Source organism: Monomorium pharaonis, chromosome 5 (genome assembly GCF_013373865.1).
Source record: "Monomorium pharaonis isolate MP-MQ-018 chromosome 5, ASM1337386v2, whole genome shotgun sequence".
NCBI lineage: Eukaryota > Metazoa > Arthropoda > Insecta > Hymenoptera > Formicidae > Monomorium > Monomorium pharaonis.
In genome coordinates, this window is record NC_050471.1 from 15,794,061 (window position 1) to 15,817,109 (window position 23,049).

General features: G+C 33.2%; 1 protein-coding gene and 1 long non-coding RNA gene across 5 annotated transcripts in view; both read right to left on the bottom strand.

The window, feature by feature from the left end:
- LOC105832055 overlaps positions 1–23,049 on the bottom strand; it is a 130,221-nt gene that overhangs the window by 18,292 nt on the left and 88,880 nt on the right. For 3 of the 4 annotated variants that reach the window (XM_036287439.1, XM_036287440.1, XM_036287438.1), the window contains 5 exons: positions 20,127–20,339; positions 19,850–19,972; positions 19,617–19,781; positions 7,813–7,972; positions 301–716 (listed from right to left, as the gene is read on the bottom strand). In XM_036287439.1, coding sequence (XP_036143332.1) covers positions 301–716; positions 7,813–7,972; positions 19,617–19,781; positions 19,850–19,972; positions 20,127–20,339 — 1,077 coding nt within the window. The remainder of the gene's footprint in view (positions 1–300; positions 717–7,812; positions 7,973–19,616; positions 19,782–19,849; positions 19,973–20,126; positions 20,340–23,049) is intronic. The other variant, XM_036287441.1, reaches the window with a different exon arrangement.
- On the bottom strand, positions 17,610–19,610 carry LOC118645736. Its single transcript, XR_004963417.1, has 2 exons — positions 18,366–19,610; positions 17,610–17,992 (listed from the first exon to the last, which is right to left on the bottom strand). It is a non-coding gene; the product is annotated as an uncharacterized LOC118645736 (long non-coding RNA).

Consider the following 23,049-nt stretch of genomic DNA (forward strand, 5'->3'; position numbering starts at 1 on the left):
AAATGTTTCAACAAATACGATTTTGTTAAAAATTAATTCAGATACTTACTATTTCTGGAAAAGTTATGATTTTTTAAAATATACAAAATATTCTCCAAATAAAGATTACTCTGTATTTTTTATAAATATTCTTGAAAGATCCAAAGTACAAATACATTTTTTTAATATTTAAAGATTGTTTTTATATTATTCGAATATTTCGAGATATATCGGAATATTTTTAATATCTTGAGGCATTATGAACATTTTAGGAATGTCTAGGGTAACAAAATATCAGAAATTTTTTACTTACAAACTTACCTGTTCTCGGTTTATTATGAATGTTTATCGCTTGCGTCTGATAACTGCTTTCATCACCGGTATTCGTTTGTATACAAACTAAATGTGAATCTGCGATTATACTAAAATTCGAAGCATAAGCTAAGACATGATCGTTTGAATTATGAAGTCCTTTTATAACTTGGTCGTATCGATTCCTGGGGAACATAACGTCCGTTGTACGATTTTTAAGATGAATCATTAAACCTCTCACTCCTGGTAAAGTGTAACCAAAATTTCTAAAATCCGCTAATACTTTCATGACAGTGTGCCCAATCTCAAAATATAATGCATTTCGAAAGCGAACGGACACCAATGGACAAGGATAATAACGATATTCTGCCCCGAGACGTAAAACAAGCCTTAATGGAAATACTTTGGCCCATGGAGTTTCCCACCTAAAATAAACAATAGAAATGCAAATAAAATTACAAAAATATAATCATATAAAATATGTTGCAGAATGCGTGAGTCTTATTACTAATTAATAAAATTATTATTTAACATACAATTATCACCTAACCCGACTTAAATCGCAACAATAAAATGATAAATGCGATCTGGTTGCGCGGGCAGTATGCAGAATCTGCACCAAACCATTTACAATTGTCAAAATGCTAACCGGCAAGCATAAATATTAGCATAGATCGAGGATGCAAAAAGCTAGAATCGGGATTAAAGAAATTCTAAAATTAATTATACCAACATTTTTATCGGAAAATAACGTTTAATTACTTTTACAAAATTCTAAATTCTTTTAGACAAATTATGCATAAAAATATAATACAAGAGCAAAGGACAATTTCATGTTAATAACAGAAAAATTTTTAATTTTTAAGTGTTAAATTTTTTCACATGAAATCATCGTTTGCCCTCTTCATATTTGGTATTTGATAATTTGTATAAAAGAATATTTAATTGTGTAAAGTAGGGATGCACCGGATACCGAATATGTATCCGGCTATCCGGTATTATCCGACTTCTGCCGGATAATCCTGGATAGCCGGATATTTTTATTTATCAGGCCGAATAGTCTGGTATTATTTTAACATTATTCGTTATTTCAAAACTGAAAACTTGTCACCTGGTCGTTGCGCATGTGCGAAGAAGAGTCACATTGGGTGCATCCAGTAACACAACCGCTTACTGAGCGGCTAAGTAGCAATTGAAGATGATTGGGTCTTACCTTTAAATCCAACAAATCATCTTCAATTGCTACTTAGCCGCTCAGTGAGCGGTTGCGCTCCTGGATGCATCCATTGAGTGAGTCCCAGATGCGCACAGATCAAAACAAACACCACCAATCAAATTCTATAAATTTATCCTAACTCTAATTAACTCAGCAATCTGACATCAGTGGTGGGTGTCCGTTTCGATCTGTGCGTATCTGGGACGCTCCCGTCACATTTAGGATGTGTTCGGGCCTCGAGGAGACGCTATTAGCGCTATCAGCATCAGTCTGTCCTTATTCTATCAGAGTTTTAATGAGTAATAAATAAATTGCTGGTGGCGCCAATAACGTCTCCCCGAACAGACCTTTATGCATCCAGACAATGCAGAAATGCTAATTTTTATAATGAAAAATTTAAAAACTTAATTTTTATCTTTAATGTTTAACATTAACAAGAGAGTTGACAATAAAAATAATAAAATATTGTTTCTATCAAAGTAAATATTTCGTTTTCTCTATTTTATTGATAATTTAACTCCATTTTTTAAATATTCGAACATTTTTCGTCGGATAATATCCGGTTTATCCGGCAAAATAGTATCCGGCGGAATTATCCGATATCCGGCTGCGAGAGTATACGTTTATCCGGTATCCGGTGCATCCCTAGTGTAAAGTCAATTCAAATATATTTTATAATGCAAGATTTGTTTTTAAAAGAGAATATCTTTTTTCTAGACCTTTTTATTCCAATTGCATATTGTTCATATACATATATTATCCTATATGTTGTGACGTAACAACTGCGGGCTGTCAATCGTCACAAAGGCCGCAAAGGCTCGATCACGTTTTCACTATGCGGGTCCTGCGTCCTTCCGCTCTGGAGTAGGCGCGAGAGCGTGGCACGTTTCGTTTCGTGTCCGTGTGCCGTCTGGCATACTATTTTTCCGGTTAATTTGATTGTTTCAAGCGTTATATTGAAAGTGCGGCAGAAATTGGCGACCACAAAAAGTCAAGTTTTGTGTAATATTGACGCCTCCTCCCGCCGGAAGATGTCAGGAGAACGCCAAAACATCAGAAAAAAGAACTAGCTGCTGCTGAGGGATCGCCGAAACCCCTTAAAAGCGGAGTCCCGCAGATCGTACCCTTTTACTTTGCCGTAAAATTACTGCCTATTTGTAAGAATTTCGATACTGTCGCAAAAATGAGTTACAGGATCTGAGCAAACACCTTTGGCTGGCGCATAGACAGTATTCGGACGAACTCCAGGCAAATCCACGGATCCCGCCTATTTGTGTGAATCGGAATTTTCGTTTTACGTTTTCGTTATGCACGCGCCTATACCGCAACCAAGTCACTTTCGTCGGTTTATGTCGCAAAATTTTGTGTAATTTTGTATTCAATTCCGTCAAAGTATTTGTTCATGGTTACTTGCCGCGTTGTTTGCGAGTGATTATCAATTATAGCGTACGTTCCCTACGGAATAAGTTTATTAGCAGATCACGAGCTCGTCCGACGAAGACTACATTGACAACTGTTCTCGTGCCGGAGATGTGACGACAATTTACCTGCGTTTAAGACACGCTTGAAAATATCTTTTGTATTGCATCGCGCATTTAATAATCGTTCTTTTTCCGACTGAAAGTTAATTTGAGCAAGCACCGAGTCGTTGTATTATAGTCGTGGATTATTGTCACCGTTCGATCGTGTGTTCGAGGCCACGTAATTATTATATACGTATTTGTCTAAATTCGTAAATATAATTGTTCTAAATTGTGCTCTATTTGAGATAATTCTCTCGTCTTCTTGATTCCAACCGCCTTTACGGAACTTCCCCTTCTACCATTTTTTCCTTCTTAATTTTTTTCGTAAGATTTCGTATGTAAATATAGTAACATTTATTTTGTTTATAGTAACGCAAAAAAAAATATCGGGATTTAAAAAAACGTCATCCCCCGACTTTGAAATAAATCAATTTCAACAATTGTTTCTTATAAAAAATCGTTTGTAGTAAATTGTAGTACAATTATTTTCGTTTATAGTCGGAGCCATTGTCTGACTTAGACGCCCCTACGCTGGAAATTGATCGTGCACCTCAATACAAAGTTGAAAAGACAAAAAACTAAAAAATTTTTGCTTTTAGCGCTACTCAGAAAAGGAGAAAGACAACAGATCTTCCACCGTTCGTGCAATTCTGCTGACGTGAGCATCTGAACTGGCATCGCTGCATAGCACCCTCTAAATTTTGCGCCCTACGCTAGAGCGCATACTGCGTACTGCCTAGTAACGCTCCCGTTTGTAGTTGAATCGGTCGCGCGGTATAATTATTTAAACAATTTATAGATATTACATTTTTTAATTTTAAAGATAGCTCAAACCCGTTTACGGGACTCGATTCAGAATCATTTGTAGTAATTTTGCTTTTGTTCGTAATTTAACCGTTCACGCGGTATAATTATTTAAACAATTTATATCCCGCAATCGAATTTAAGCTACAAACGATTCAGAATCGAGTACCACAAGCAGATTTGAGCTATCTTTAAAATTACAAAATTCGCTATCAATAATTTGTTTAAATAATTATACCGCGCGTTCAACTACAAACGGAAATAATTGTACTAAAATCCACTACAGACGATTTTCTATAAATAATAATCGTTAAAATTGATTTATTTCAAAGTCGGGGGATGACGTTTTAAATCACGATATTTTTTTCTGCGCTATTACAAGCAAAATAAATGTTGTATAACTACATTCGACTACATACGAAAATCTTTCGAAAAAAATTAAGAAACAATTCGCTTCATGTCAGGTACCAAGTTTACAAAGCTCGAAAAGACTGATACGCTCTCTCGTATTTGGAGCTCATCCTTTTGAGTAATAAATACGAAACCACTGTCGCGCCGTCATTTGGGTGACGCAAAAGGCGACACAGACAGGGGCGAAGTTAACCGTCGCTCGTAAGCACGGTCGCAATATATATGCAAGGCGTTGGTAGATAAAATACAACGGGTAAAATTTGATGGTAATAGGAATCGTGTTTATTTGATAACTGAGCGTATGCCTTGTTCGGCGAGTACGATCGCTCTCGCTTTTACAAGATATTTAGTACGCATGACGCCTCGTCAAGTTTTCTGCTGTGCCGCTTTTTCCTCTTCCAAACTAGCCCATAACTCGATTGCAATGCGACTGCCTATTGACTGCGTCATGCGTTTTTTTTTGTAGCTAGGCACGCTGGGACATGCAATGCCTTTCCCCCCTCCATACTATCAAATGGGGACATAAACCCTTTTCGAACTACCATACCCAATCTCGCAGGCGTGATCTCACATGTGAGCGTTGACCAGAATTATAATACGCATACCGATCTTGCGCGCGCGCGCGCGCGTGTGTGTGTGTGTGTGTGTGTGTGTGTGCGCGCGCGCGCGCATATATATCACAAATATATATATTTTTTTGTATATACAATATATATTACAAAAAATATATTGTTGCAACAGTCAGATATATTGATTTTTGGAAGAGCATTGTCAGCTGTCGTAAGCTTGACAACGCTAATAAACAATAAAGTTATAGCCCGATCGCGCGTGGATATTTTTGTGAAACACTAAAGATTATAATTAATAAAATCTTTTAGAAAATCTAAAGTAAAGTGTAAAAGTGTGTTCATTTTCGCCCGCGGCCGCGCGTAACAATACATGTACTGTAACGTTGCAGTTTTGTTGCGGCGTCGTAGCGTCCCTCCGCCGTCACAAAGCCCGAGCTCGCGCTAGCGAGAGCGGCCGGAAGGTGCGGGGAGCGTATCGCGATCCTCGGCGGGCTACATTAGCGATATTATTTTGCGATTATTAATTATATTTTCTTTATATTTTGCGTATCGGGCGCCTCACTCGTCGAAAAACACCAAAGAACATCGCACAGGAATTCAGCCTTGGCAGAGCAAAGGAAAATCGAGGACAGAGCCGAGGTACGAGGAAAGTACCGCGGAAAAAGCGGCACAGCAGAAAACTCGACGAGGCGTCACAGCAGAAAAGCCGGACAAGGCTAGTAGCAGCGGAGGACCCTCCAGCTACACACTCCCGTATCGGCCTCGGAGAGATTAGATGAACCGGAGGGCCGCCAGCAAGGCAGAAGAATCAAAGGCCTCGCAATCGAAGGACACCTCGCGAAATTGGGTCGCGTACGTCGTTGAGAGCGAGCTGTCGCGAAGCGCGTAACGCGTATCTTTTATTGGCTAACATGCGCAGCTATGTAGCGCACTCCCTGCGTGGGGAGCACCATCGACTTGCGATCGAGCACTTCGCGTCTCGATCGCTCTCTTCCGCACCAGCCGTTATATCTACTGTTTCGGCAACCCAGCCGTCCTCTGAATTATCGTGGCGAGAGCACGAGGCAGCGTCCGATGAGAGCGAGAATTGTAAAGCCACTCGCGAGTCGGCGAGTCGCGCTCGCGTTCTGGGATCGAGCTCTTTGGTGTAGTGCAGTACGCAAGGACGTACTAATTAGTGTTAGAACGAGCGATCGACTCCCATGCGCAGCGGGTCGCCGAGGGCTCGCGGAGGCTAGGATTCGCGTATCGAAGCGTTGCGTGCGCACTCGCAACAAGGATCATGGCTCCCGGTAGTAGCGAGAAGAGTATCCGTTTGCGGGAGAAGGCCGGTAGCGCGGCCGCCATCCCGTGGCACGCACGAGGTACGTGCTCGTCCGATTGTAGTGCGTGCGTCGCGCATTTGCACTGCAATTGTCCATAGAACTCCGGTTCCTCCAATATCTTTGAGTCATTGTTATCTTTGTTCATCCCGTTCCGTTGATATCTAGCGTTATTCGCAATCACGTCTTATCATTACCATTAATTTCTCGCCCTCTATTTTTGCTGTTCCTTTCGCGCTTTCTGATTGGGTCTGTTATTTTCGATTTCCCTCTTAAACTCTGTAACTTGTGCGTTAAGCAAAATTTCTGTTCAATTTCTTTGCTATCTTGTTAATTATTATTTTCTTTCTCTCGAATAAACACGCTATTAATTTGTTCTACAATAGGAGTGTAAATTAATTGTTTGTTTCGTCTCATGTGAGCGAACGTTCGCCTGCGGCATATCGCCCCGTCCCTCTACTGAAATCAGAGCGGCCGGCTAATTACTTTGAGCAAGCGTGAAGCAGGATCTTGGTACTATTTTCGCGGGATCATTTGGTAATTCGACGCAACGGAGGTGCGCGTCTGGCGCCCAACATTTGGTGATAATTCTCACGGATCAGCGATAAGTTAAGAAGTAGAATTTAGTCATACTGGGGATAGAGTAGACCCCAAATTAAAACGTGTATTGTGCGGTTGATTGCCACAAGCCCATTAACATGCTTCGGCTTATGTCACGTGTCAAGACGCTTAGAGGAAACCTTAAACTAAAGCTAGATAGCATGCAAAGTCTAAATTACAAAATAAATTACTTAGATACAAACCTTAAACTTTTTTGAAAATTGGACACTAAGTGACTACAAAAGATTAAATTTAATTAAATTTAAATAATATTTTGTAATATTTTTATTTATAATTATATTTTAAATAATTATATTATTAAAAATTGTTTGCAAATAGAAAATAATATGATTAGTATCAATTCTATCAATTTACTTATTAAAAAAGAAGGATGTTAAAAGGGTCAATTTTTCGACAAAAAATAGAACCTGAAATACAAATTTCATAGGTATCTATGAATCATATAAGATGTAGAAACGATAGTCGTTTTTCCTTAAGACTTAAGGAAAGTGCTGAAAAATCGTTATTTGTCTATTAAAAATTGCGTCGATCCAAAAACAGAGTTAATAAGACAAAAAAAATTATCAGTTAAAGCTTCTACTAGCTTCTGGGTAACTCATCCAGTAGTTTTTGAGATCTCTAATAATGTTTTAATACAGAGATCCCTAAATTCAAAATAGCGGATCAAAATTAAGGAAAACGTACATTTTTATGTTACATACATACATATATGTTACAAGTGTTTTTGATAACATTATGGCGAATGGAATTATATGACAAATGGAAAGCGTAATTACTAACAATATAATAGTCACATTCAGATAAAACATGATGCCGTATTTCTTGTCACTCTAGGAGGTTTAGTTAAAATTAAGATAAGATCACATGTATACTAAGATGTAAAACAATGTTTTATGTGTTACAGATTCGGGCATGTCCAGTCAGTGTGCAAAGACAGAGAGAGAGAGAAAGAAAAAGAGAGAGAGAGAGAGAGAGAGAGAGAGAGAGAGAATCTTAAAAACTTGTAAAAACGCTTAGATAAAAATTATAATAAATAGAAATTTTATTATATTCACCTGTGAATCAAGAGTCCAATCAAAAAAGGTGCAGGTGGCAAAATAATCTTTTGTAAACATTGCAATGTCTGGCGAATAAAAAGAAATCCTGCATGTTCGCGCGAACCCAAAAGGTTAGTACCTTGATATAATGAAAAACCGAGTTCTGTTGTTGTATTACCTAGAAAAGTAAATTCAATAAAAATAATTAGTTGCAACACAAAGTATGAATTGTTGTTATTATTGAAGTATCCTTACGCAAAATTGTTTTCCAGCAAAATTCGTTCCAATTTTAAATTTTATTCATGAAATGTCAATCAAAAGTCTTAATAAGCACAACTCTCCAGAAAATATAATTTTATTTTTCTTGATAACATTAAAGATTGATAATTTTTCGAATTTAAATGCAAAAATGACGTCTACAGTTCTCTACAAATTCAACAAGTGAAAAACGTTCTAGATTGACAGTTCCAACTTAAACTGCAGATACTCTATATGATAAGTCCCGGAATATTTTATTTGTTAATGTTTAATATTTTAAATATTTTTTTTTATTTTTAGATTTTGAAAATAAATTCTAAATTCCTGAAAGATTTTTATCAATAAAAAATATGAAAATAATAAAGATGTAGGTACTTTTTTATACTACAACATACAATCATTTAATGTTTTGCCAACAGCGTTAACTTTAAACACGTTTTATAAAAACCATTTTTTTTAAGTTAGTTAACCCTCAATCCCTGTGGGACGTTTTCGTCCTGCTTACAATTACTATTCTTAATTTCTCGTACAACCGTGATGCTAGCGCCATCAAAGTTGTACTAAAAAACTTTGGAGGGGGAAGAGTTTTTAGTGCAAAAAACCAGGTCCGTTTGTTCTACTCCAAACGCCAGCCAAGTAAAATTCAAATAGGACGTTTTCAACTCATAGGTAGAAATTATGTAAGTAAAAATTACTTTTTCAAAAAAAATTTTTTTTGCTAATTAAGTATTTTTGGACACGTACATATATTTTAAAACATAATTATGTATATATTTTAAGTTGAACATGTACAATGCAGGTTAGAAATCCAGAATACTTTAAACAGACCAATAAAATTTAGCATTCGGCAAATATTAAGAAGCTTGGACATTAACTAATAAATTTAAAAAAAAAAGATGTTTTTATTGTTTATATAAAAATAATAAAAAAACCAATCAATGTCGTGCAACAAACCCGTTTGCGATGATCATCGTTTAAATTGCTGCTTTTAAACTCTGTTCTTTTTCTATTTTTATAACATAATGTTTTGTATTTTTACTATGTATTAAATAATAATTTGTTAAAACTTTAAGCAGAAAAAATTATTATAGATTTATTGATGTTCCCTATTTTACAACACTATTTATCATTCTCAAAAAATACCAATTTTTATATGCTGAAATATCTGCTTTCATTCTACGTTGATCAGACATTTTTTTCGTAAAAAGGAACTTTTTTCCTTCCAGAAACTGATTAAAAAAATTTTTTTTTCAAAATATTTACCATTGCTATATATTTTTTTTAAATTAATTTTTTTACCAATTTTTCTCTTTGTTTATTAAAATTGTTTATTAAAAAATATATATAAAATTTAGAAGAGGGGGATAATATAATGATAGTTTCTTAAAGAGAAATGTTTGAAGAGTATACATGAAATTTTTCAGATTTTTTAAACCATTATTTATATGGTTATAAGGGCGAAAACGACCTATAGGTAAGGATAGAGGGTGCCGAAAAACACGATAGGCATTGAGGATTAATACAATTTCATAAAAACTAAACCTATCGACTTTAACTTTTGCGTGTATATAATACGTAATATGTAAATTAACTACTTTTTCATAAATATTAAATTGAAAAAATTTTTTAACCGATGTTTGTTTTTTGAAACAACCTTTTAAAACAATTTTATCAAATTTCCATATATTTTAATTCAAACTAATACAGCCATATTTATAACTAAACATTCATAAACTAAAATTCCTTTGTTTCATAAAAAATAAAAAAATTCATTTTTCGAAGCAAACCTTAGCTTAATAATATTTTCATATCAATTATTAAATATTTATTATTACATTCTATTTCAATTATTATATATTTTTTTCGACAAAGTGTGTATTAATATGATTACTAAACTTTTAACATCTTCCAAATTGCTTAACTATAATATAGTTGAAGAATTATACCATTGAGACTTTTATTATAATTGGCATTTTATCATAAATTACAAAATTTCAAAGTTTGAACAAATTTCTGGGAGACCATTTTCCATAAAATGCATGTGTGGAGTCTTTTATAATTGACATAAGAAGTGGGAAAAACTTTAAGTAATAATTCTAGATAAAAAATAAGCCAAAAATAGACAATAACATTGAAATTAAAATAAAAAATAACAAAATTACTTCGCTTTTAATAATATTTTGGTTTTTATAGTGGTTTAGGTACTTTTCACGTAAATATTAAAATATTTCTTAATAACCATTTCTGCTGTGACAAATGTTGGCAACAGATTCTGTTGCCAAAAAGGCAGCAAATGGGAAACGTATCTTGTCATTGCAAACACTGTTGCAAACATTACAACATACAGATGTTACGTCCAGGGTTTGTGAAATCTTATTCTTAGAGATAAGGATAGGAAAAGACGCAATAGGATTTAACAAGGGAACCTCGCGAACTCGAAAATTCTGATTTTAATGAAACTTGGCATAAATGTAGAGGGAGTAAATACATGAATTTAGAAATTTATCGTAGCTGCCCATAAACGGTTTAATGGGGTGAAACCATCCTTCAAAGATTGAGACATTTTTCGTTTTCTCGATATATCTTGTAAACTAAACAAAATATTAAAAAATGTTTTATACAAAGTTTTACAATAAAAGTACTTCTATCTAACTACAGTAATTAAATTAAAAAAATTTTTTTAAAACAATTTTTTTTTAATTTTTGAAAAAAATTTATTTTTCAAAATTTTATTAATGTAGTTAGATAAAGATATTGTTACTATAAAACTTTTGTATAAAACATTTTTTGATATCTCCAATACTTTTCGAGGTATATCGGAAAAAGCAAAAATCTGCTCTACAGTATGCACTGAAAAAAGCATGAGAGAATGCGATAGCACCGCGACGGAGAGCGTTAAAAAATATTTAAAAAAATTTTTTTATTAAAGTTTATTTATGGTATTAAATATAATATGAGATACTAAAAATATAATAAAATAAAGTAATATAAATTAATAATATTTTGTATAATATAATATGTAATAATATAATATAATAATGTCGCACGTGAATGCATGCTGATGTGAGTGAAAGAGAAAGAGTAAATAATATTAATATAATGTAGTAATATAATAATATAATTAATATAAAATATTTATATCCAGACTTCTTGGTCCGGATCCATTAGCGGTGACATGCCAAAGAGTCGATTCCTGATAGGATTTCCATCCCTAAAATGTCTGCGGTGGTGTACTTTCAGCATGCTCTGGAAGGACTTTGGATATATTGTATAATATTCTGGAAAAATTATTTCGTCCTTCCGTATTACGATTTATACATAGAGTTTATCAAAATCAGGAAAATTAACTACACACTACTTTCAATCTTGGTTCAAAAATGTATTTCTACCTTCAACTGGAAGCTTTAGTGTATTATTATTAGATTTTTGAAGCGGTCATTGTCCCGCTAGTCTACAAGAATTTATGCCATCTAAAGATAAAGATGTACGGATTTTAACAATACCAAAAAAAAACCACAGGAATGATTCAATCCCTTGACGTGTATGGATTTAGAATATGGAAAAACTTTGTGAAGACATTTAGTGATCGAGTTACATTGTTAAATTATGATATTAATTTACATTTAAGAAATAATATCATTAAATTACAATTTAACTCTCGTTAACTCATATACAGCTATCCTTTCCACGATTCCATAATCTTTTTAAATACCTGGAAATTCCACGTTGTTCCACATGTGGTGAACCTGCTGTAATACGTTGCTCCTGGTGCATGAAATATTTCTGCATGTATCTTTTTTTGAAGAATGCCATAATTGTAAACACTACGAAATATAAAAATTGTTCGTAAGTAACAAATTTCTTATTTTTATTCAGATAATTATAATGTTTATTAGTAATGTTTGTAATAATTTAAATGTTTTCTTATATTGTAGAGAAACTCTATGTATAAATCGTAATACGGAAGGACGAAATAATTTTTCCAGAATATTATACAATATATCAAAAGTCCTTCCAGAGCATGCTGAAAGTACACCACCGCAGACATTTTAGGGATGGAAATCATACTCCTATCAGGAATCGACTCTTTGACATGTCACCGCTAATGGATCCGGACCAAAAAGTCTGGATAAATATTTTATATTATATTATATTATTATATTATTACATTATATTAATATTATTTACTCTTTCTCTCTCACTCACATCAACATGCATTCACGTGCGACATTATTATATTATATTATTACATATTATTATATTATACAAAATATTATTAATTTATATTACTTTATTTTATTATATTTTTAGTATCTCATATTATATTTAATATCATAAATAAACCTTAATAAAAAATTTCTTTAAAATATTTTTTAACGTTCTCCGTCGCGGTACTATCGCATTCTCTCATGCTTTTTTCAGTGCATAGTGTAGAGCAGATTTTTGCTTTTTCCGATATATCTCGAAAAGTATTGGAGATATCAAAAAATATTTTATACAAAAGTTTTATGGTAACAATATCTCTATCTAACTACATTAATAAAATTTTGAAAAAAAAAATTTTTTTTCAAAAATTAAAAAAAAATTGTTAAAAAAAATTTTTTTTTTTTAATTTAATTACTGTAGTTAGACAGAAGTACTTTTATTGTAAAACTTTTGTATAAAACATTTTTTAATATTTTGTTTAGTTTACGAGATATATCGAGAAAACGAAAAATGTCTCAATCTTTGAAGGGTGGTTTCATCTCTTTAAACCGTTTATGGGCAGCTACGATAAATTTCTAAATTCATGTATTTACCCCCTCTACATTTATGCCAAGTTTCATTAAAATCAGAATTTTCAAGTTCGCGAGGTTCCCTTGTAAGTCCCGCAGGCATGTGCTCAGGCAAAGGAAAAAGTGCCTGGGGTTGAACGCACTTTTACGACTGGAAATGTGGATCAGCGTGACGAATGACGTCAGCTATAACCCGTTTCCAACCAGATACAATTCAGGGATGAAGAGAGGTCAAAGTAAATAGATTCAAACAATTTATAAAGTTTTGCTTAAAATTTACAAAGTATTTATTGTATCATTTACCTTATGAATTAGTTACAATGGAGGTGTTGAAGCCACAGAAGAAAAGTTGATTTTGAAATTACAACTCAATAATAGTACATTTAATTTCGTAAAATAAAGCATCTTCACTAATTTGTATTCCAATGAAAACGATTAACTCGGGGTTAAATCATATTTTATGTGGAATGTTAGAAACCGGATTAAACAATATGCATTTATAATATAATACTAAGAACCGTATCAAACAAATAAAAATTAAGAGCATTCTAAGTGTAACGCTTAAAAATTAAAAAAAGATGTTTAAAAAATCCGATTTTTAACTCCCTTCCGGAACCTTTGATAATAGCAAAAAGTTGTTGTTTGGGTCCCACTTGAAAAGAAAAAAAAACCTCACATCCTAGAAGTACAAAGAAAATAAAAATTTTTATGGTTTTGTCGAGCTTTTTTTGAAAATCGAATAGCCACATAGCGTGCTTACAATTTTCATAAACAATCAAAGATAAAGATAACTTTTTGTCATCAGTAATTAAAATCAAAGAATAACACAGACTTAATGTCGACAAACTGGTAAATTCTCCATTCAATATCCAATTACGACGTTTCAACCATGGGATTTGGTCCTTTTCAAGTGCGGATTATAAATGTATTATTATTCGCGAGACAACAACCATTGACGATTTTCGTGACAGCGAATTCATAAACGTGTTGTGTCTCATTGTCAATCCAAAATTCAAAATAATGTCTTACAATTAGTTAGAATGATTTAAACCGGAGATGTCACAAAAACAATTAAATCTTCCGTCAAATGCGTGTAAAAGCCACAAGGAGACTTTAAGTCTTTAAGACTTAAAGACTGAAAGTCTCCTTGTGGCTCTTACACGCACTTGTCGGAAGATTTAATTGTTTTTGTTCTACTATATTGATATCTAAGGATTCACAATTCTTAAAAAGAGAAGAGAATTACATTTCACTATTTTTTTTTTTTGACGAACTGGATCTCTTCACATTTTGCCTTTAGTGGCCGGATTGTGATGATTCTTGCATTGACAGACAGAATTTTGTCAATCCTTGCTATGATTGACCCAATTGAGACAGATTTTGCCTTGACTGGCTGGATCTTTTCACATCTTGTCTTTAGTGGTCAGATTGTAATAATTCTTGCTTTCATAGACAGACCTTGACTAGTTGCATCTCTTCACATTTTTTTGAAAATCTAACTTCGGATTCGTAATCAGCGACCTCAAAACCCCCAAATACGAAAACTCACAACTTTAAGAATTGTTGGAGTATTCGTGACATCACGCGCGGAACACGGACATTTTTCTGTTGGGCCACTCACATGCATTTTGTCCAGTTTCTTTCTCGAGTCATTACTCTCTATGGTTTATGCCCCACCTCTCCCACTTCTTGCGCTTAATCTCACATTCACTCATCTTTCCTTTTGACACACACACAGTTTTTGTATCACTAGCGTTTCATTAAAGAAGTTGTGCCTCGAATTCCACATAAAGTGTGTACGTTACTTTATTTCTCTGTGTATCCTCTCGGATTCCCATCGAAAATTGATCAAGCTAGCGCAACTCTCAACAAGAATTAAGAAGTTATTCGAAGTAATCCTTTAAAATAGGATACTAGAACTGTATATTACGGACGCCATTTTGTATATACTGTCTTTACATTCTAGCATTCAAATACCTATGGTTAGTAGCCTTTCAATATAAAATATTCAATAGAAAACCTTTCCAAAACATCGAATTTATGAAAATTGCAAGCACGTTATGTGGTTATCCAATTTTCGAAAAAGATCCGACAAAACCTGAAAATTTTTATTTTCCTTGTACTTCTGGCATGTGAGGCTGTTTTTTTATTTTCAAGTGGAACCCAAATAACAACTTTTTGCTATCAAAGGTTCCGGAAGAGAGCCAAAAATCGGGGACTTTTTTAACATTCTCCTTTAAAACTAAACGAATTCTAAGTGTAACGCTACGGACTGAATTAAACTATTAAAATTGGAATTGAACTTAAACACATTTGACGTGTAACGCTACGGACTGAATTAAACTATTGAAATTAGAATTGCATTTAAACGCATTTTAACTTTACTTATTAAATTTTCCGCAATATATTTGTGATAGTTTAGAGCTGAGGTCGCCTGATGATCATTTGTTTAAAATACGCTCGCATTTAATAATTTATTAATACATATGTATGTATGGGTGTAATCGGAGAAGACTAGGATTTTACGATATCTCTTGTATTATGACGGTAGATGGAGAAAAAAAATTATAGAAAAAGTCAAATCGAGAAGGGATCAGGAATGTGGGGAAGGAAGATCGGAATATGGTGGAAGTGAGAGAAGATACAACAGAGAATAATATATCGAGATTAATGGAGTGATAATTTAATGAAAATTCGCGTAAGTGAGAATAGATCGGATCGGATTTCATAAAGAATTCGCTGCATATCAATGACTCCAGTGAGTCGTATAAGGGATAATAATAATAAAACTGTGGACGGAACGGGGGAGCAGGAACTTCCTCGAGGAATTCTATGCTGGAGGTAGAGTCCGCGGAAGAAGGTGGGTTAGACAGGATTTCAGGTTTGGGGGAGCTGATGGGAGAATAGTGGGGGGAGGAGGATGAGGGGATGTCTCGGAGATCACTCTGGGTATCACGAGGGGTGAGGAAGGTGAAGCAGGATTCAGCGAATTTAAATATTCCGTATATGTTGTGTCCAATAGACCACGGACCCATCTGATTTGTCTTCAACGATACCGTTTCTCGTTCCACTGATTTCGCTTAGAGAAAAAACGGCTTTCACTACAATTTATTTTCTTTATTTTAGTTTGTCTTTAAGAAGAGAAACCCGATTAGAAATTAAATATTTTAGAACTCACTACGTTGCAAAAATTCAATCTGATGTTCGGCAGGGGCCCTCTTCGGGTTGGTGGTGAGTTACCGTTACCGATGGAATCAGTCTCAAGGCTGGAGCTTAGATCCTGGAGCTGTACTCACACTCCTTGAACTTGAACTAAACCCTTTTAGGGGGACACCTTCGCGATCGCAAGATCGAAATTTTCGAGTAAGGCACTTAACTGCTGACCGCACTTTCCCGAACTTAAGGTCGAGATCTCTTTTTTCAAAGAATGAACTTAACGTTTTACTACCAAACACAGCAAGATGGGACTTAAAAAGGCTCTAGGATCCTTTCGGATCGCGTTTTTATAGTAATTCTCCTAAAAGGGGAATTTAGATGTGAGTGGTTTAAAGGTTCTAATTGGCAAGATTCTTTTCAGGACTGCGTGAGAAGTAGTTCTTAAAGTTCCTCATTGGATAGGTGGCTTGGTTTTGGACTAAATGTTTATTTACAGTGCTTGAGCCTAGTTGCCCTTTTCGAGCCGATTCCCGAACGCGCCGCATCCTATGCCCCCACTACCGCGGGCGGCCTTGACGGCCGAGCCGCCGATCTCGCCTGTACGCTTTGTCTCAGGAGCAGCTCTGTATAATAAATGGTGCCCTGCGCCACAAAATTCATTAAAATTACTCTAAGTAAATAATTTTTGTTTTTATAAACAAAAAAGTACTAACTTTTTTATTACTAATTTATTTTATATGTAGTATAACAATATGTAAAAACATAATATATAAATTAGAATTTTGACAATAGTTTAATTTCCACATCACCCGTGAGGTATTATTATTAATGCTTTTTTTTAAGTGGTTTTCTCAGTAGGCCTAATCCACTAAAAGATGAAATATAATATATAGTTTGGCATTCTTCTAATTTTCCTGTCGTTTTTATATATCTTACAATATATAAAATTTTGTTTTCCTGCCAAGCTGTATATTAATTTTCATCTTTTAGTGGATTAGGTCTACCGAAGAAACCACTTAAAAAAAAACGCATCAATAATAGTACCTCACAGGTGATGTAAAAAACTATTGTCAAAATTCTAATTTACATATTATGTTTTTACATATTGTTATACTACATAAAATAAATTAGTAATAAAAAAATGAGTACTTTTTTGTTTATAAAAACAAAAATTATTTACTTAAAGTAATTTTAATAAATTTTGTGGTGCAGGGCACTATTTCTTATACAGAGCTGCTCCTGAGACAAAGCGTACGGGCAAGATCGGCGGCTCGGCCGTTAAGGCCGCGCGCGGTAGTGGGGGTATAGGAGGCGGCGCGTTCGGAAATCGGCTTGAAAAGGACAACTAGGCTCAAGCACTAGTTTATTAGGATGGTCAACTATTGGCCCGTTTTTCCTTGTCTCCGCCCGAATCACTTCAAGTTCTAGTAGGAGAGAGTTGGAAGTTTCAAGAGTTCTTATCTAAAAAGGAGAGAAACACGGGAATTTTATGTTTTCTAGTCGCACTGTTTCCCAGGGTTGACAGTAGTGTTTGGCTTCAAAGAGGGAAAAAAATTTTATAGTTTCCAGACGTTTTCTTTCCAAAGTAGCCTGGTCTTCTTTCGATAAACGTTGACTGTGTTCGTATTTTTCTTTTATTATTACTTCGGAAACCAAACGCGTCTCATCCCTTTCGGCTAATCTAAATTGCATCTGGCGCTTATTGGCGGTCGTAAAAAAAATTCCGTAAATGTTCTTAAACTGTCGAGAGCCGGCGACGCTGCGTAAATATTTAAGGGGTTATACTACTCAGGCGTGCTGAAAAAGAGGCTTTTTTTATGAATTTTTTCTCCACTACTAATAAAGCAATTAAACTAAAGTTTACAGGGTTTATTATATAAATTTTAAGATATACAAAAAAAATTTTTTTTATTTAAAGTACAAAATGGCGTCGTGGCAATAAGTTACTTAAGAACGCTTTTTTTTCGAAGAGATAAACGGCGTGCAGAGTAGCAATGTTCATACAGCATCTACAGGGATAAAACAAATTTTTTTATATTCTATATTAGTGTTTCTTGGGAAGTACCAACGATTATTAAAAAATATTGATTTTTACAAATTTGGCATGCATTTAAAAACAAAAATTACTTTTTTCGATGAAAAATTGATTTTAAATCGTTTATAAAAAATGTAATTATTTATTGATCGTAAAAATCATTGGTACTTCGATAGATAATCTATCTAAGAAGCTACAGTTCAAATTTCAAGTCAATCGAATATAAATTGCCCGAGTTATGCTGCACGCCAATTTGAAAAACATGGTTCTGAGATAATCGCGTTTAAAGTTTCAAAACATGTTTACTATATGAAAAATTGAAAATATCGGCTTGCTGATTTTTTTACCTTCACTCTGCTATCCCAGGACCGTAAAAAATTTCTTCCAAGCCTAAATATTGCTCTTCAGCCTCCTTTCTGAGCGATGAAAGTCCTTCCGCGCGTTTTTCTGTTTATTGATGCTGAGCAGTTTGCAGCTTGAACGCGCCGTTCATCAATTTCCATACAATAATTATAAAATTCGTGGCTAATATTCAGTTCAAGTGTACTCATTATAGCAAGTAATTCTTGAAAACTATCATTATAAGTGATTGCAGCAACGTTAGTCGCTATATCAATAACAGTTTTGCTGCTTGATACCGATTTCGGCGCTACTATCCAAACGACGGCATTTAAATTTTCATTCGCATTTAATTAACACTTAATTTGAGAAAGTATAACTTACTTCTACCTATATAAAAATACTGACTTGACTACAACACTTCAAAATGCTGCGCGTGACGGAGTGACATTTTTAAACATTTCAAAGCGCTTCGAAAAATAAGTTGTAAAAATTTTTTTTAATGTTTTCCACTTATAATTATGCTGAAATATCATTTTTAGATAGTTTATGCATCATTTAAGCCAATAAAAAAAAAACGGAAAAAAATTTTTTGCTGAGTAGTATAACTCCTTAAATTTTTATTTTGACGGGACTTGATCCCCGCCAAATTTTAATAACTTTAGGGTCTGGCTCTTTCTGATTATAAGAATCAGACACCCTCGTGACCCGAAGTTTTTTGGCTTTGCAACCCCTCCACCGCAGATAAGTCCCAGAATGTTTCGTCTAACTTATTTATTTCTAAAAAGTCAGCGGATAATAAAACGTGAAGTCCCTCGGACGTAACACAAATATTCAGCAAATATTTAGCAACATCTGTCATCAAAATACATAATAGTAAACGGTGAACAGATTTATTGAAAGTATTGATAACAGATTAACGACAAACACCAAAAGTAGCGACAGATCTGCTTTGGTGTTGCACCCAATTTGATTTCAGAAATTGATAACAATTTTTGTTTGCAATTTGGACGCATTCGAGGACACAGTAAGCTATGGTTTTGGCAACCTGATTTCGTAAGAAATTATTAGCAGTCTGCTAACAATTTGACAGCAAATGGTTAGATAAGATTAATAGTTAAAAAATTAAAATCTTAATGCTAATTTTATTCTTGATATTCGTCTTATTTTATCATCTATATCACTTTCTATAATTTTCTCCCATTAGTTGCTAAAATCAACTCAATTCAATATGCATGCTCGCACACACAAAATATTACCTTTAATAGCTTCAAGATATAATTGATTGATAAACATGAGAAGATCTTTTGGAATCCGTGTTTCATCTGGCAAAACTTCGATTAATAAAATAACTTCATCTTGACCAATACAAGCGAGACCTCTTGACGTTACATTCCAGCAGATCTTATTTACGCAGCAATTTACTACACAAATTACATCAATGAGATAATTTCTTATAAATTTATCAACAACATGATTTTTTTATACTTACAATTGGTTATTTTTACATATGCATAAAGATTCCGATTGATGGCAAACATTACTGGCGGTTCGCATTCGTTTTTCAGCGTTTTATAGAGTATACTTTCATCCATAGGTGGATGGTATGTAATTTCTGTTTACAATATAAATTATAAAAATTATAATTATAATTATAATGTTATTATAATTGTAAAAATTTTTTATAAAAAAAAATACAATAAAAACTTTTATATAAATTTTTATAATATAAATTATTTTATATAATATAAATGTTTTAAAATTCTTACGGCCTTTATGTATCGTGACAGTCGGAGGTAATAAATTAGGATCGTGTGGTATATAACTATTGGTCGTATTGTCTAGAGGAGGATGATTTTGTCTTCTCATTGTAGCGTCTGCCAACATGGGTGATGTAAAAGTCCGTTTATTACTCTGCTTACGGTACAGCTTTGGCTCCCAACACGTGTCCAGTTCTGTCAGGTCACAGCCAGGCCTTATTCCTGTGTTTAGTTATAGGTGCGTAAAAATAAAACAAACAGGAAAGGTTGGGGAAGATGGGAATTGACAATGTACTAACATATTGTAGAGGCAAAAAATAAACAGTAATAATTTACAATAACAGATGCCGAACAACTTGACCTTGACATATATTGTATAAAATCATGCCCCTGAGTAATAATAAAAAAATATTAGTTATCGTTCATCGTTTATTTATAAATAATTTATAAATAAAATTAAATTATCTCGACGCAAATTACATTTGATTCTATAATTTAAACTTTAACTGACAATATATTGATATAAAAAAATATTTTGCAAAAATTAATTTTGCAACTTTTGTATCAACCATAAAAATTAAAAGCTGTTAGATGCATAAAAATTTTTAAAAATTTTGATTTTCTAAGAACGTGTCAATTTCGTCATCTTGCCTCCCTCTTCCTCTATATGGGCAACGACTTTCAGTATTGAAGAGTTTTAAGAATTAAGTAACATTGTAACCTATCTATTGTTTATCTATTGTTAATATATTTAACAATATATTAATAATACAACTACTTTATTTTTCTAAAATAACAAAATCAATAAATTGCATATAATATAACTTACAGATTACCAGTATAACCAGTATCACAAATTACAAACTTAATTTGCATAACATTAATGCAATTACATTCGTTGCAGAACATAATCTGCAAGTACAAATGCGTCATCTGGCGCATCTTACTTATTTATTTATTAATAAAAATATTACATTGCAATAAATAAAATATATAAATGTATTAGTATATACGTTTTTAAGTATACTATATGATTTTATCAAAAAACCAAAAGTATTTACTATAACTATCATCATTCCCTATAAACAAATTCGAAAAAGTTACATGTAAGTGTACTTAAAACACATTTTTTATTATATTATCCACTTTTGTGGACAGATTGAAATCAAACTACACAAATAATCTACTATTATCTAAAGCCTTTAATTAGTTCAACATCGGATCAAAATCTGTTATTAGCTTACAAAGAGATCCCAACTGTTAACTCTACTTTTAAATGAGCCATAGTGCATTTAAAAGGGGTAAAGTAAAAACAACACCCTGTTTTGGCTTTTGGATGAATGGACCTTAGTTTCTGAGAAAATTGCATTTAAATATGCGCATTTTCGGCCGGTAAGTACAATGAAAAGCCACTTCTTGGCATGAAGCGCGGTGGCCGCGGGTGCTAAGTGTGTGCCTAACGTTTTGATGCCATCCGTGCGAGCTGAGTTCAAGATCAGATATAACAATTTTTTTTTTTCAGTCTATATGTCAATTAAGTTTATTTTTTTTATTCTTTAAAATTTTGCGTTTTTAATAAATTTCTATAATGTTATTAAATTCTCGCACATGGACATATTTTAAATGCAACTCGCGTGTTGATGCAAAACAGTAAGCGCGCAGTTAGCACCTGTGGCCACCGCGCTTCATGCTGAAAAGTGGCTTTCCATTGTACTTACCTTACCGGCTAAAAATGCACATATTTTGGTGCAATTTTCTCAGAAACTAAAGCCCATTCACCCAAAAATCATAACACGGTTATTTTTTCATCTCCTCTTTCAAATGCACTATAGCTCATTCGAAAGTAGAGTTAACATCTCCTTGTTAGAAAAATTAGCGATTCGTCATCTCACCCCCTTCCCCTACCTTTTAAAACTAAAAAATTTAAATATAAATATAAAATTTAAAAAAATTATTAAATTGAAAATCACGAGCGTTCTAGTCAACGTATTAGCTTGATCGCTTTGCTGCCGATTTGATGATTACTTTTATAGAATAGAAAATGCTAGAAAAACTTTTTTATAATCATTTCCTCAAGAATTCTCGAATAATGCATCTTGTAACTTTATCATAGTATCAGTGTGAGTGAATATTACACTGTTACAAAACTTCAATAATGAGACTGTTAGATTTCTTCTCAAAGATATAATCTTTACAACATGTGTCAAGGACAAGCTAATCGGCGAAATGACCGTTGTAAACATAATAATTATCAAATAAACAATTCTTTTTCATTGGACGTATTGTTAATACCCACACAATACGTAATATGTCAATAATATTACAACAATATTACAATATTATATATTACCACAAAATTTTACAAAAATATATTGCAATATATCACAATACTTCTCGATAAGACGGTTTTTGGTAAGACGCCACGTAAGTTATTGACTGGAGGTTTTAATTAACAACTAATTCTTTCAAGCAATTTTATTGATTGTTATGGTATATTGGACCAAAAAAGTGAAAAAGTCGCAAAATGCTATTAAATTCAGTGATGCGTTTTCGCGATATAGAGAAAAAAGATAAATTTTTATTAAATTTGAAATATTTTAAAAACAAAGGCAAGTACGAAAAAATCGTCAAAAAACTTTTGAAGATTTAACTTATCATCTATCGGATATGCATTAAAAACAATTTTTTTAATCAAAAAATAAATAAAAAACAAGTAAAAAATAAAACTGCAAAAATTTCAAATTTTTACATTTTGGTTTATAACTAATATTTGTCTTAATAAAATCGCTTACAAAAATTTAAAGCATACATTATAACGAACAAAACAAGCACTCGCAAAAGTATTTTCTACTAATAATGACTAAGATATTGTTGATGAAAATTAAACATTTTTACTCATTGTCAGTTCTTCACTTTTCTAGTTAAATTTAAA